The sequence below is a fragment of the Peromyscus californicus genome, unplaced genomic scaffold (assembly GCF_007827085.1).
Source record: "Peromyscus californicus insignis strain IS unplaced genomic scaffold, ASM782708v3 Scaffold_3__1_contigs__length_106647218, whole genome shotgun sequence".
NCBI lineage: Eukaryota > Metazoa > Chordata > Mammalia > Rodentia > Cricetidae > Peromyscus > Peromyscus californicus.
In genome coordinates, this window is record NW_026294551.1 from 35302959 (window position 1) to 35315946 (window position 12988).

Here is a 12988-nt window from a genome sequence, read left to right on the forward strand (position 1 = left end):
ACCAAGAAGTATTTTGTGATTTGTAGAGTGGAAATTAGTCAGCAAATATTGATGTGGATTTTTTAGTAGTCAGTCTGCTTTGGAAGAATTATTCCTCATAGAAAGAACATGCCACATGCCAACATTTATAGTATGAAATTACCATCACCCTCTACCCTCTTCTATAAGGATGTCCAGGTTCATATTTTGGTGGCTAGATAAAAAGAATGTTATCTATAGTTAAAACTTTTTTTTTTTAAAGGTTAGAACCTGTTTGGGGCACTTATTTGGCTTTAAAACTAATAAAATTTAGTTCATATGGCTTGTTACTACTTGGAGTGAATTTTAGTTTTGGTAGCTTTAATTTTGGTAGCTTTGGCTCATTCCTGCAAATGGCTATAGCCTGAAAGAGGAAAGGAATTAAAAATTATTATAGCAATCTTTTTTTTTTCAGCAACTGGGGATGATTTTTAAAATATACCTATTGATTGAAGCTCCTGTTTGGATTATTTTTTTATTTTTTTTTTTAATTTTTTTTTCGGAATTTTTTTTAAATAATTTATTTTATTTTAGATGCACTGGTGTTTTGCCTGCATGTATGTCTGTGTGAGAATGCCAAGTCTCCTGGAACTGGAGTTATAGTCATGAGCTGCCATATGGGTGCTGGGAATTGAACCCAGATCCTTTGCAAGAGCAGCCAGTGCTCTTACCTGCTGAGCCATCTCTCCAGACCCTGAAGTAATTCCTATTGTAGTCTTGTCAGATATTCTGTGGTACTCTACTGAGGGAGATCAGCTCCCCTTTTTCCCCCAGGGCACTCTTGAGGAAGGAGAAGTGAGAAATATGTAGATAGAAGTAGAGGAGAGAGAAAAACACAGCACAGCTCGGGAGGGCCTGGGTCCAAACCCACCAGCCCCTTCTGTCTCTACTAAAGGGCTTTAGAGGAATGCCAGGGGTGGAGCAAAAGTCCTCCCCCAGCACAGCCAAGCTTAGACCATCTCAGGCACCTGGTGACCATGCACGTGGTCCAGCCATCCCCTAATGCAGCCCTGCTCTGTAAAGCAAGCTCAGATCTCACTAGGAAGCTTTTGTGGGCTCCCACACTCTACTATGTGATTTGATGATGACACTTTTTTTTTTTTAAGATGAAAAAAGTTTTGATTGGCCAGGCTTAGTGGAGCCTTTGATCCCAGCACTTGGGAGACAGAGGCAGGTGGATCTCTGTGCCAGCTTGGTCTACAGAGTGAGATCCAGGACAGCCAGAGCTACACAGAGAAACCCTGTCTCAAAAAACAGAAAAGAAAGAGCAAGCATCACTCTTTCAGTGTTTGTGTTCGTATGTGTGTGTGCTTATGGAGGCCAAGAGAGGGCATTCAATTCCCTGGTTGGTGTTGGACAGGTGGTTGTGAGCCTCTTGACATGGGCCAGGAGATCAAACTCTGGTCCTCTGCAAGAGGTGCAATTGCTCTTAACTCCTGAGCCATCTCTCCAGCCCTACACATTAATATTTTAAGAATTATTTACATATTATCCTTCAGTTACGTTTTGAAACTTTATTATTTTAAAAAAATTGCAATTTAAAAAACAAAAACTTCAATGGGTGGTGGTGGCCCATACCTTTAATCCCAGCACTTGGGAAGAAGATGTAGGTAGACCTCTGAGTTTGAAGCCAGCCTTATCTACAGATCTAGTTCCAGGACAGCCAGGGCTACACAGAGAAATCTTGTCTCTAAAATCGAAACACAAAACAAAAACAAAACCCTTCACACGCTAAAATTAACCAGACCCCTAAACTTACAACTCAGTGGCCTTCTCTATATAGTTAGAGTAGCCATTCAGAATGGAAACTGTGGAGCTTAACATTAGATTTTATATTTTCACTATAGGATTTTTTTTTTTACTTTTTTATTCTTTTGGTTTTTCAAGACAGGGTTTCTCTGTGTAGCCCTGGCTATCCTGGAACTTACCCTGTAGAGCAGGCTAGCCTAAAACTTGGAAATCCACCTGCTTCTGCCTCCCAAGTCCTGGAATTAAAGGCGTGCACCACCACCACTCAGCTCTATAGAATGCACTTTTATGCACTTAAACCACCAAAACCAAAACATTCTTAACAGAGTTAGAATTAGAAAAATAGCTTTATATTCTCTTTAATAGCTTATATTTCTTTTGTAGACTCATTTTTAAAAATATTTCATTTATTTATATACTTATTGACAGGGTCTCTCTACAAAGCTCTGGATGTCCTGGAACTCACTCTGTAGACTCACAGAGATGTCTCTGCCTCCTGAGTGCTGGGATTAAAGACATGCCACTATGCCTGGCCTTTTAAAAGATTTTTAAAAGTATATATGTATATGCCACATATGTGTGGGTGCCCTCAGAGATCAGGAGAGGGCATTGGATCCTCTGGAGCTGGAGTTACAGGAGGTTATGACCACCCTGAAGTTGATGCTGGGAACTAAACTCAGGTTCCCTGGAAGAGCAAATGCTCTAATCCACTAGGCCATCTCTTCAGCCCAAAACTCAGTTTTTAAAATAGTAAAAAGCAACATATATATTTGTTTTGTTTTTCAAGACAGGGTTTCCCTGTGTAGCCCTGGCTGTTCTGGAGCTTGCTCTGTAGACCAGACTGGCCTTGAACTCAGAGATCGGCCTGCCTATTTAACATTCATCATTAGGTCTAGCCTTAAGCATTTGTATAAGCATTGACTTGTAGGACATTGGATGTGAACTAAATATATCTTATTATTATGCTATTTCCTTAAAAATATAAAACAACTTTGAAACGGCATATTTTATTATTTGATATGTGATATTAGCTCAAATCATTGACTTTTGGAATTAGGAATATAAGAATAGAGATTTTTAAATGCAGTGTTTCCATTTTCCCTATAAATAGACAAGATAGACATAGTTTAGAAACGACAGAACATATATTCTAGATTTCCATAACTTAGAGCATATCAACCGGAGATAAGTTACAGGTTTTTAAAAATTACATGCCTTACTTATTCATATAGCAAAATTATGATTTCAAATTAATGGAGTATCTTTGGAGTGTTTTTAAGTTTACAGGGAAGTTGGGATAGAGTTAGCATGCATGCTTTCTTCTCCCCCCATTCCCACCCCCGTTTCCGACATCCTGTGCCTATTCCTGATAAACCAACACTGGTGTGTTAGTAGTATTCACCGAAGTCCATGCTTACATCAATGCTCACTTGTGCCTATTATATGAAATCCTGACATGCATCTGCCATTTCAGGTGGGTTTTCAAGCCTCCCTTTGCCCTGTATATTGCATGCTTCCTTTGCCCCCTGAACTTGTGATAATCTGTTCTAATTTTAGGAAATAATCCACTGCTAACATTGCTTCAAGTAAACTCTTCCAGTAGAATCTTCTAGATCTAAAATTGCTATAATTTCAGCTTAATCCACTTCAAATTCTGTCCCATATAATCCTTTCATAGTTTTAAGATTTTGTTATTGTATCATTTTTGTTAAAACAAATGCAGAAAATTATTTATACGGTGATAAGACAAAAAACTATAAAAATCTTTTCTCTGGTTTCTAAAAGATGAGGAATCTGGAAGCTGCCACATCCTTAGACTGAAGGAAAAACACAAGATGATGTTTTCAGAGCCCAGAGGCTCAGATCACTGTCCGCAGTCTGAAGTCCAGGGGACATTTAAGGGGAGCACAGTCACAAAGGAGATACAACAGGCTCAGGACTGAGACAAGGGGGAAGGAACATGCTGGGCCTTTTTGCTCTCCTCACTTATAATTTCCTGTCGGTGCCTCCCACTGGGCAAATGACAGCAGAAAAGCAGTTGTCACTGAAGCCCAGTGAATGCAACCTAAACAGGCCAGCTCTGCGGCGGTACGGAGTGGAACAAGGAAGGAAAGTGCCTATGGTAGCAAAAAGGACAAGTCTTAGCACTGAGTCAGTTCTCTTTAAAATCACCGTTGTTGACCTTTAATTTTTGTACAATGTACTTACTTTAAATATATATTTAAGCCTTTTACATGCTAGGCAAGTGCTGTACCGCTGAGCTACATCCCTATTATCTTTAATGTATAGTTTGATAATTTCTTAACTCATGTAACCATCCAGTTAAAATAGAGAACATTTTTGTGTAGTAGAATAATATTTTAAGGTGTGTTACTTTTGTTTATGTTGCATTATGTTTAACTCTGTGAAGCTGTGTTACTGTGTCTGTCTAAACACCTGATGGTCTAATAAAGAACTGAACAGCCAATAGCTGGGCAGGAGAAAGGATAGGCGGGGCTGGCAGGCAGAGAGAATGTATAGAAGGAGAAATCTGGAAAGAGAGAGGAAGGAGCCAGAGGAGGAAGACTTCAGGGGCCAGCCACCCAGCTATACAGCAAGCCACGGAATCAGAATAAGATTTACAAAAGTAAGAGAATTAAAAAGCCAAGAGGCAAAAGATAGATGGGATAAAATAAGTTAAGAAAAGCTGGCTAGAAACTAAGCCAAAATAAGGCCAGCCATTTATCATTAAGTATAAGCCTCCATATGTGATTTATTTGGGAGCTGGGTGGCGGGCCCCCCAAAAGAGGTAAAAAGCATAAAACAACATTTTTTGTTTGTTTGTTTTTTGAGGCTGTAACTCTGGCTGTGCTTGAACCAGAATGGTAGACCAGAATGGCTTTGAACTCACAGAGACCTATCTGCCTCTGCCACCCAAGTGCTGAGAGAAAAGGCATGCACCACCGCACTCAGTGATAAAGAACATGCATAATGAACTCAAAGTATTCGCTCCAGCTCCTTCCTGCTTTCTCACAGTTAAGCCTTTTCTGTCATTCATTTGATTGTTTTTCTTGAGATGTTCTATGTAGCCTAGCCTGACCTTAAACTTGCAATCCTCCTGTCTCAGCCTCTTGAATGTTGGTGTTATAGACATGTACCACCACAGCACTGGTTTAGTCTTGCCTGTTTTTTAGGATACCATATGGATAAAATAATACATATTCTTTGGTGCAGCTGAAAATATTTTTATTTTATGTGTATCAGAGTTTTGTCTGCAGGCATGTATATGCACCAGGTGCATGTCTCATACTTGCAGAAGCCAGAAGAGGGTGTTAAATTCCTTGGAACTGGAGTAATGGGAGGATGTGAGCTGCCCTGTAGGTTCTGGGAATCAAGCTCATGTCATCTGCAAGAGTAATAAGTGCTCTCAACAGCTGAGCCATTTCTCCAGCCTGTCTTTGTGCACTTTTTGTTTTTCAGTATGTTATTTTTATTGTATGTATATGTGTTTGCCTGCATCTATGTGTATGTACCGAGTACATGCCCAGTGCCCAAAGGGGCCAGAAGAGGACACTGGACCCCCTTGAACTGGAGTTAACAGGCAGTTTTGAGCCTCCCTGTGGATGTTCTGAATTGAATCCAGATCCTCTACAAGAGAAGCAAGTACTCTTAAATGCTGAGCCATATCTCTAGTCCTCTCTACATGTGTGGGTTTTGTTTTGTTTTTACTTGTTTGTCTTGACATAGGAAGATCTCATATAGCCCAGGCTGGCCTTTATTTCACTATGTACCAAGGCTTGGCTTCAGCACCCCCACCCACCCACCCACCCACCCCTTTTTTTTTTTTTTTTTTTGAGACAGGGTCTCACTATATATCCCTATCTGTCCTGGAACTTGCTATGTAGACCATGCTGGCCTTTAACTCACTGAGATCCACCCACGTCTGCCTTTCTGGAGCTGGGACTAAAGGTGTGCACCACCACATCTAGCTCAGCTCTTAATCTTGTTCTATGCTGAGTGCTGAGATTCTAGGCATGTACCATGCTTAGCTTAGTTCATCTGTTTTTTATTGACAAGTTGTATTCTGTTGTATGAATATACTACAATTACCCATCTTTCCTGTTCATAGATTTGTATATTGCTCCCATGCCTGAAATGTTATAAATACAACTGTGAACATTTATGTACAACTTTTTATGTTTATGTATGTGTTTGTGTTTGTGACAAGTTATTTCTCTTGGGTAAATATCTGAGAAAATGTCTGGGTTATACAAGAAGCTACTAAATTCAACATTTTTACCCTTACGAACATTACTATGAAAATTCATGAAAGGACATTTTTTTTTGTAAGAAAAGTATCTCAAAATAACTCACTGTACATTTTATATACATTATGGTTTTTCATAACTTGAATTTTTTTTAAAGATGTATTTGTTATGTATACAGCATGTTTGCCTGCAGGCCAGAAGAGGGCACCAGATCTCATTACAGATGGTTGTGAGCCACCGTGTGGTTGCTGGGAATTGAACTCAGGACCTCTGGAAGAGCAGCCAGTGCTCTTAACCTCTGAGCCATCCCTCCAGCCCATAACTTGAATTTTTAATGAAAAAATTGTTGCATACTTAGGAAAATACTAAAATCATATTAAGTGCTAATAACTAAATTCGTTTTTTTTTTTTTTTTTTTTTTTTTTTTTTTTTGGTTTTTCGAGACAGGGTTTCTCTGTGTAGCTTTGCGCCTTTCCTGGGACTCGCTTGGTAGCCCAGGCTGGCCTCGAACTCACAGAGATCCGCCTGGCTCTGCCTCCCGAGTGCTGGGATTAAAGGCGTGCGCCACCACCGCCCGGCTCTAAATTCGTTTTTAAGTACAATGGCAATATAGTCTTATTTTCTAGAGAAGATGCACATCATGAGATAAACACAAAGATAAAAATAAAGTACAAACTGTGTTATGAGCTAGGAATATCAGGTGGTCTGAGAAAAACCAACTGAATGTAGGAAACAACTCTGAGATTCTAAGAATGTGTCAGGACTCATTACTTTTTCTATTAATCAAAAAATAAATAGAATGGACTGGAGAGATACGGGGAGAAAGGGAAGCAAACTGTCGCAAAATAATGACTTAAAGACTGGACAATGGCAAAACCACCCACACAGCTGCTTAGGGATCCCAACGCTGCCGTCAGCAGCCTCTGACAGGGCTCCTTCGCTAAAGGAATGCAATAGCATCCATACTGATCTTTGTAAAGGAGTGTCTTTATTAATACAAGCAAAGACGCCTCTCATTTCCAGTAACAGAGGTGTGGGTTTTTCCTTTTATTCCTAGAAGTAATGTTTTACCAACATATATCATTTCCCTTTGATGTGTGGGTTGAGTCATAATGTCACAAATGTCATCTAAATGAAGGCGGCAACTAACTACATTATGAAGGAAGAAGATGTAGCTTGACATGAATTGTTACCGTTGACAGCGCCACACTCCTGAACTAAATGTCACCATGTTAAAATTGGGGATAGTAATAGTTCATTGGAATGTAAAATTGGATATTTAAAGTTGCTGCAGCCTAAAAAAGTTGTCGATCTTTCCCAGTTATTATTTATTAATTATTATTATTAGACAAGGTCTCACTACATAGCCCTGGATGATCTGGAACTTGATAGGTGGTCCAGGCGGGACTTGGACTCAGCCTACCACCCACCTCTGCCTCCAGAGTGCTGGGATTAAGGGCTTGTTCCACCACACAGCTTCTTTTCTCGTTTTTCTGAAATGGCAGTGAATAGGTAGGTTGAAAATGAAATCAGTTTGAAGGCTCTTGGCATCCCATGGAGAAGTTGCTTTACACAGACTAATTGAGTCTTTCCATTTACCTTAGAAAAAATAGAAAAAACTCCAAGTGCATTATTTACTATACACTTTCTATCATGTATTACTTAATCTTGACCTAGGAGAGAGCATAGAACTCTATTTTACATGATACCATTAGTAAGTCCAACCCACTTAATCTTAAAATAACAGTATCAGGTCAGGGATTTAAAAATACAGTATTATAGGAAAACAGTTGGTGAGAACACACCCTCTTCTGCCATTAATAACTGACTGGAAATGGTATTTCAGATCCTAAATCCAGCTGAAACCCAGAAACAATAAATGGAGAGGATGGAGTGGATAATTTGTGAGTACATGTTTTTCAGAGTGGAGAAAAAAATCACTATGTTTGCGCTGAATTATATGCTGCCATGGACATGGCAGTGTGCAGCAATGATGTTATCAGCCTTACAGCTGTGTAACACGAGTCCTCTACGCGCCCGCCACCAACACCATCACCACGAAGCTTGAAAATAACAGGTTTGTGTATGGTTTGGTAAGAGAATTAGAATAATTTAAAGTCATTTCAGTTTTAGGCCAAGAAAGAAAAAAGAGAGACACAGGAGCTGGTGAGGAAGGACAAACAAAATACGGACAATACTGGAGATTATGTGACGGGATATGATTGAGGGCATTGCACAGAAGCTAAGGAGGGAGTTTCGCGTGGCCGAAAACGTACAAGTGAAATCTACCTTTTCAACCACGGATTGAGTCCTTGTTGTACTGCTTGCTTCTGACCTTGAGCAAAGTCACTGTTTTTAAGGCTTGTTTCCTTATCTGTAAAACAGAATCAGAACGGTAATATCCTTTCGGGCTGTGGTCTGGATTATAGAGATGAACACGTGTAAACTGCAAAGCCCTATAATAAAGAAGATTTTGTGTGGACACGAGGCACAGATAAATTTCCATAGAGCAGAGTTACGGGAAAAGATTCTAAAAGCTTTCAAGACTTAGATGTGGGTTCCAACACCAACGCCACTGCTGGAGAGTCTGGACTTTAAAGCGAGTAAATTACTATTTTATTCCTCACATTCATCTTTTTGAGAAACGGGGATACTTAGAATCAAATGAAAGAACCTAAGCAAAGGAGACTACCCTTTTAGGTGCTTGTGCCCCCACCTCTAATTTTTCGAGGCGTGTCCTCAGTAAAAGGTGTTTACTGAGTGCTATCATATCAGCAGATCTGCCAAGGCAAGGCAAGCAAGGAATCTCAATTCAATACACTCCTTGTGGAACCAGCAGAGATGCCTTAGTTCACTCTTGACATGAAACTAGGGTCTTCACCCAATAAGGACCTTTCGAAGTTGGAGTGCGGGAATCCAGTGTCCTCACCACTCCACCGACTCGACGGGAAAGACCCTGGAATTCTTAATTAGAACCGGTTGCCATGACGACAGTCTCTAGGCAGCGTGGGCTGAGCTCTCGGTAGGGATTGCGGGTGGGCCGCCGCTGGACCCTGTGCGCGCGCCCGCCACCAACTTTCCCTCCAGACCGGCGAGGGGTGGCGCGCTCCGCCCCCGCCCCCGGGCCGCGCACGTCCGAGCTCGGTGGCGCGCACGCCTGCGGGAGCCCTCTCCAGGCAACCCAGTGCTGATCGCCGGTGCCGGTGCTGCCGTTCCCCCTCCGTAGCGGGAGGCGAGGCTCCGAAGCAGCCCCCTCCTCCTGCTGGGCTCACCCGCCACCCCCTTCCCGGTGGACCTCGGGGCATGAGCAACGATGGCGGGCTGCATCCCTGAGGAGAAAACTTACCGGCGCTTCCTGGAGCTGTTCCTGGGCGAGTTCCGCGGACCGTGCGGCGGCGGCGAGCCAGAGCCCGAACCCGAATCCGAGCCCGAGCCCGAAGCGGAGCTGGTCGCGGCTGAGGCGGCCGAGGCTTCGGGGGAGGAACCGGGGGAGGACGCTGCGACAGGAGCCGCGGCCGAGGAGGGGGAGCAGGACCAAGACCCCGAGCCCGAAGAGGAGGCGGTGGAGGAGGAGGCGGCGGCCGAGGGCGAGGAGGAGGAGGAGGAGGAGGAAGAAGCGGCGGCCCCGGGGCACTCGGCCGTGCCGCCGCCGCCGCAGCCCCAGCTGCCGCCGCTGCCCCCGCTCCCGCGGCCGCTGTCGGAGCGCATCACCCGAGAGGAGGTGGAGGGCGAGAGCCTGGACCTGTGCCTGCAGCAGCTCTACAAATAGTTAAGTAACGGGGCTCGGCCGCGGGTGGGCCGCCGTCTCCGGGTCGCCGGCCTGGGTCCCCGTCCCCGCCACCCGCGTCCCCGCGGGGCACCCGGGCGGGGTCCCCGCGCCTGCACCCGGCCCCTCTTCCCCGGCTCTCTCGGCCAGCTTCCCGGCCACTTCGCACATCCTTCCCTGGCTCCTTCCTGCGAAGGTCTTCCCTCGCGTCTTGGGCTCCCCATTCTTCCCAGCGCCCTTCTTCCCGGGGTTTCCTCCCACCTTCGTCTGTCTGCCGTTTCCCGGGCTGCTTTCCTTGTTGGGCGGCGGGGACGCGCGACTCCCTTATAGACTGTGAGATGCCTTCCTGCGTAACCTCAACAAAGCTAATGCTGTCCCGGTGGCCAGAGGAGCCCAGACCCCTAGATTTTCCGTCAGGTGCTCACGGTTGAAATGAAAAGCTCTGTAGATAGCTTTCCCAAGCGACAGCCTAGTACCATACTTTACAGACATTTGACAGCTCGTAATTGAGAGACACGGTGGGAAGGAATTGGGAAGGAAGGGCAAGTAAAACCCCACCAAGCAAGCCTTTAGGTGAAAAGACGCGGTCGTAATTCGTTAAGGTAGAAAAGTCAGCCTGGTTTGATAAAATTGCAATTAAGTGCAGTATTTTCAGTCCATTAAGTAGATGGGGTGGGAGGTGGTGGTGGGGAGCAGATGGCTTAGCTACCCAGATGAAAGTCTAAAATAGAAAGGTCAAGGCTTTGCCTTTCATCTGAGTTCTGCTTTTTTATGGGCTTGAAATAGAAAGGGTTTACAATTGCGTTTCTTTCCAAACGGAATTATTCCAAAATAATGCCTCTGCCAACACTGGTAAGCCCGAGAGTCTTTTGCCATTCAGCTAATAGTTGTAATGAAAGGTGTTACTCTGACCACCCAAAAAGTTTACTACTGCAAGATCCACTGCAGCTAAGTTGAAACCCACTTCCTGGATGTCTCCAAAGCCTAAAAGAAGGGCCTGGAAAAGGAAGCTGTTTTGTGGTCGTCTGACCGCGTAGACACCTGATCAAACCGTTCTTCTGTTAAAGCAGCCGCTCTTCAAAGTGAAGAAGCCACCGAGCAGATCTGGAGAATTGGACCGTGTGGATGCCGCACTTTATAAACCATCTGCTAATTAATTCTAAAATGATGTTCAATTACCAAGGGAATAATGTGTTTTGGGGAAATGCAAAAATAAAATGGCGTGTAATACCACCACCCAGGGGTAAACAGCATTAACGGTTTAGAGTATTTCTTCTTTTGTAAACTATCAAAGAAAAGGACCTACAGAATGCCATTTTTTCTATGTTATTCAAAGACACTAGAGCTTCTGCTTAAAATACAGTGGAAATGTTTACCAACGTGAAGGGATTTATCCCAGACTAGTACTATATGGACAGTTTTAACCTTTACGTATGCACTTCCAGAATTGAAGGGACACAGTTTAAGCATTAGAGAATGCTCCCCTACCCTGCCATTAACGTAGTACAGTCCTAAACATTTCAAGGCTTTTTAAAATTGAGATGTACATGATGGGATGTACAAAATGAGATGGTAAGATGTGGGTGGTTTTTTTAACATGTGAAAAGGAAACAAGATTAATTTTAATGTACATATAAATTAGAAAAATGATTAAAATGATACGATGATCACCAATGGAGAACAGAAGCTTGTATTTGAGATAAAACTAGCAAAATTAAAGTTAGAAAATATTTCCCCTTAAATCGGAGATTTTATACTCTGACTTCATATAAGGTCAGACTTTTTGTTCCAGTGCTTGCAGAGAAAATGGCTGGCTTGTTTATGTAAAGTATCTTTAAGGTCTTTAGTGGGTTAAAAGTTTCAAAATGTGTAATGACATTTTTAGTTTTAATTCTTATAAAAAAAAAAGGCTTAAGACTTAGTCACAAGAATCAGGACCAGCTGACTCTATAGAGTTAGATCATTTTTCTATTCAGGCACTTCATTTTACAGGTGAGACTACTATGCCTCTGTCCAGATTCGGAATAAAATAAGTCATATACAAATGATTCCAACAGTTTCCAGCATAATCACTGAATCTCAAAACACCTTGACATAATTGGAATGTTGACTTCTTAAATGTCTGAGGAAATACTTGGAAATAATTCTTTAAAAAAAAAATGTGCTTGTGTATGGGTATATATACATGAGTGCAGATGCCTGTGGAGGCCAGAGGTCTAGAATTTTCTGGAGCTGGAATCATAGGCCGATGTGAATTGCCTACATGTGGATGTTGGGGATCCCAACTCCAGTCCTCTGAAAGAGCAGTAAGTGCTCTTAACCACCGAGTCTTCTTTCCAGGCCCTAGAATTCTGACTACAAATACTTAATGAAGACTTAAAAATATGTATATTTTCTCAGCCGGGTGGTGGTGGCATACACCTTTAATCTCAGCAAAGGCAGGCAATCTCTGTGAGTTAGAAGCCAACCTAGTCAACAGAGTGAGATCCAGGACAGCCAGGGCTCCCCAACACAGTGAAACCCTGTGTCAAAAATTTTAATTTAAAAAAAAAAAAAAAAAGCCAGGTGGATCTCTGTGAGTTCGAGGCCAGCCTGGGCTACCAAGTGAGCTCCAGGAAAAGGCGCAAAGCTACACAGAGAAACCCTGTCTCAAAAAAAAAAAAAAAAAAAAAAAAATTTAATTTTTTTTTCTCAACTTCTCTCAGTTTTTTTTCCCTTCCGCCTGTTTTGGAAATTGAACCCAGGGTCTTAGGCATGCTCACCAAATGCTCTACCACTGAGCTATATCCCCAGCCCTAATTTGATAATTTGGACTGTGTTAGCCAGTTTGATGATTAAGACTGTAGAAAAAGAAAATAACACTGAATTTGATACCAGTTTATATGTCTAGTGTTTTCCTGTCAATATTTGAGATACGCTGTTATGGGGATTGAGAGTCTCCAACAAAAAAATTTTAAAAAAAGTTTCTATTTGCCTGTTTTTTTTTTTTTGTTGTTGTTTTTTGTTTTTGTTGTTGTTCTTGTTACTGTTGTTTTGAGACAGGATCTCAAAAGGCAGGATCTCGCTGCCTCAGCTTCTCCAGATCAAGGATTACAGACTTAGGCAATTAGGTCTGGTTTGCAGTTCTACCATTTTTTGTTTGAGACACTGTGTAGCCCTGACTGGCCTAGAACTCACTCTGTAAACCAGGCCAGTCTCAAACTCACAG

At 42.6% G+C, this 12988-nt stretch overlaps 1 protein-coding gene across 1 annotated transcript in view; it reads left to right on the top strand.

The window, feature by feature from the left end:
* The first annotated feature begins 9197 nt into the window (after window positions 1-9197).
* Ppm1e (protein phosphatase, Mg2+/Mn2+ dependent 1E) overlaps window positions 9198-12988 on the top strand; it is a 144549-nt gene continuing 140758 nt past the window's right edge. The window contains exon 1 of the mRNA XM_052758175.1: window positions 9198-9782. Coding sequence (XP_052614135.1) covers window positions 9328-9782 — 455 coding nt within the window. The 5' untranslated portion in view covers window positions 9198-9327. The remainder of the gene's footprint in view (window positions 9783-12988) is intronic.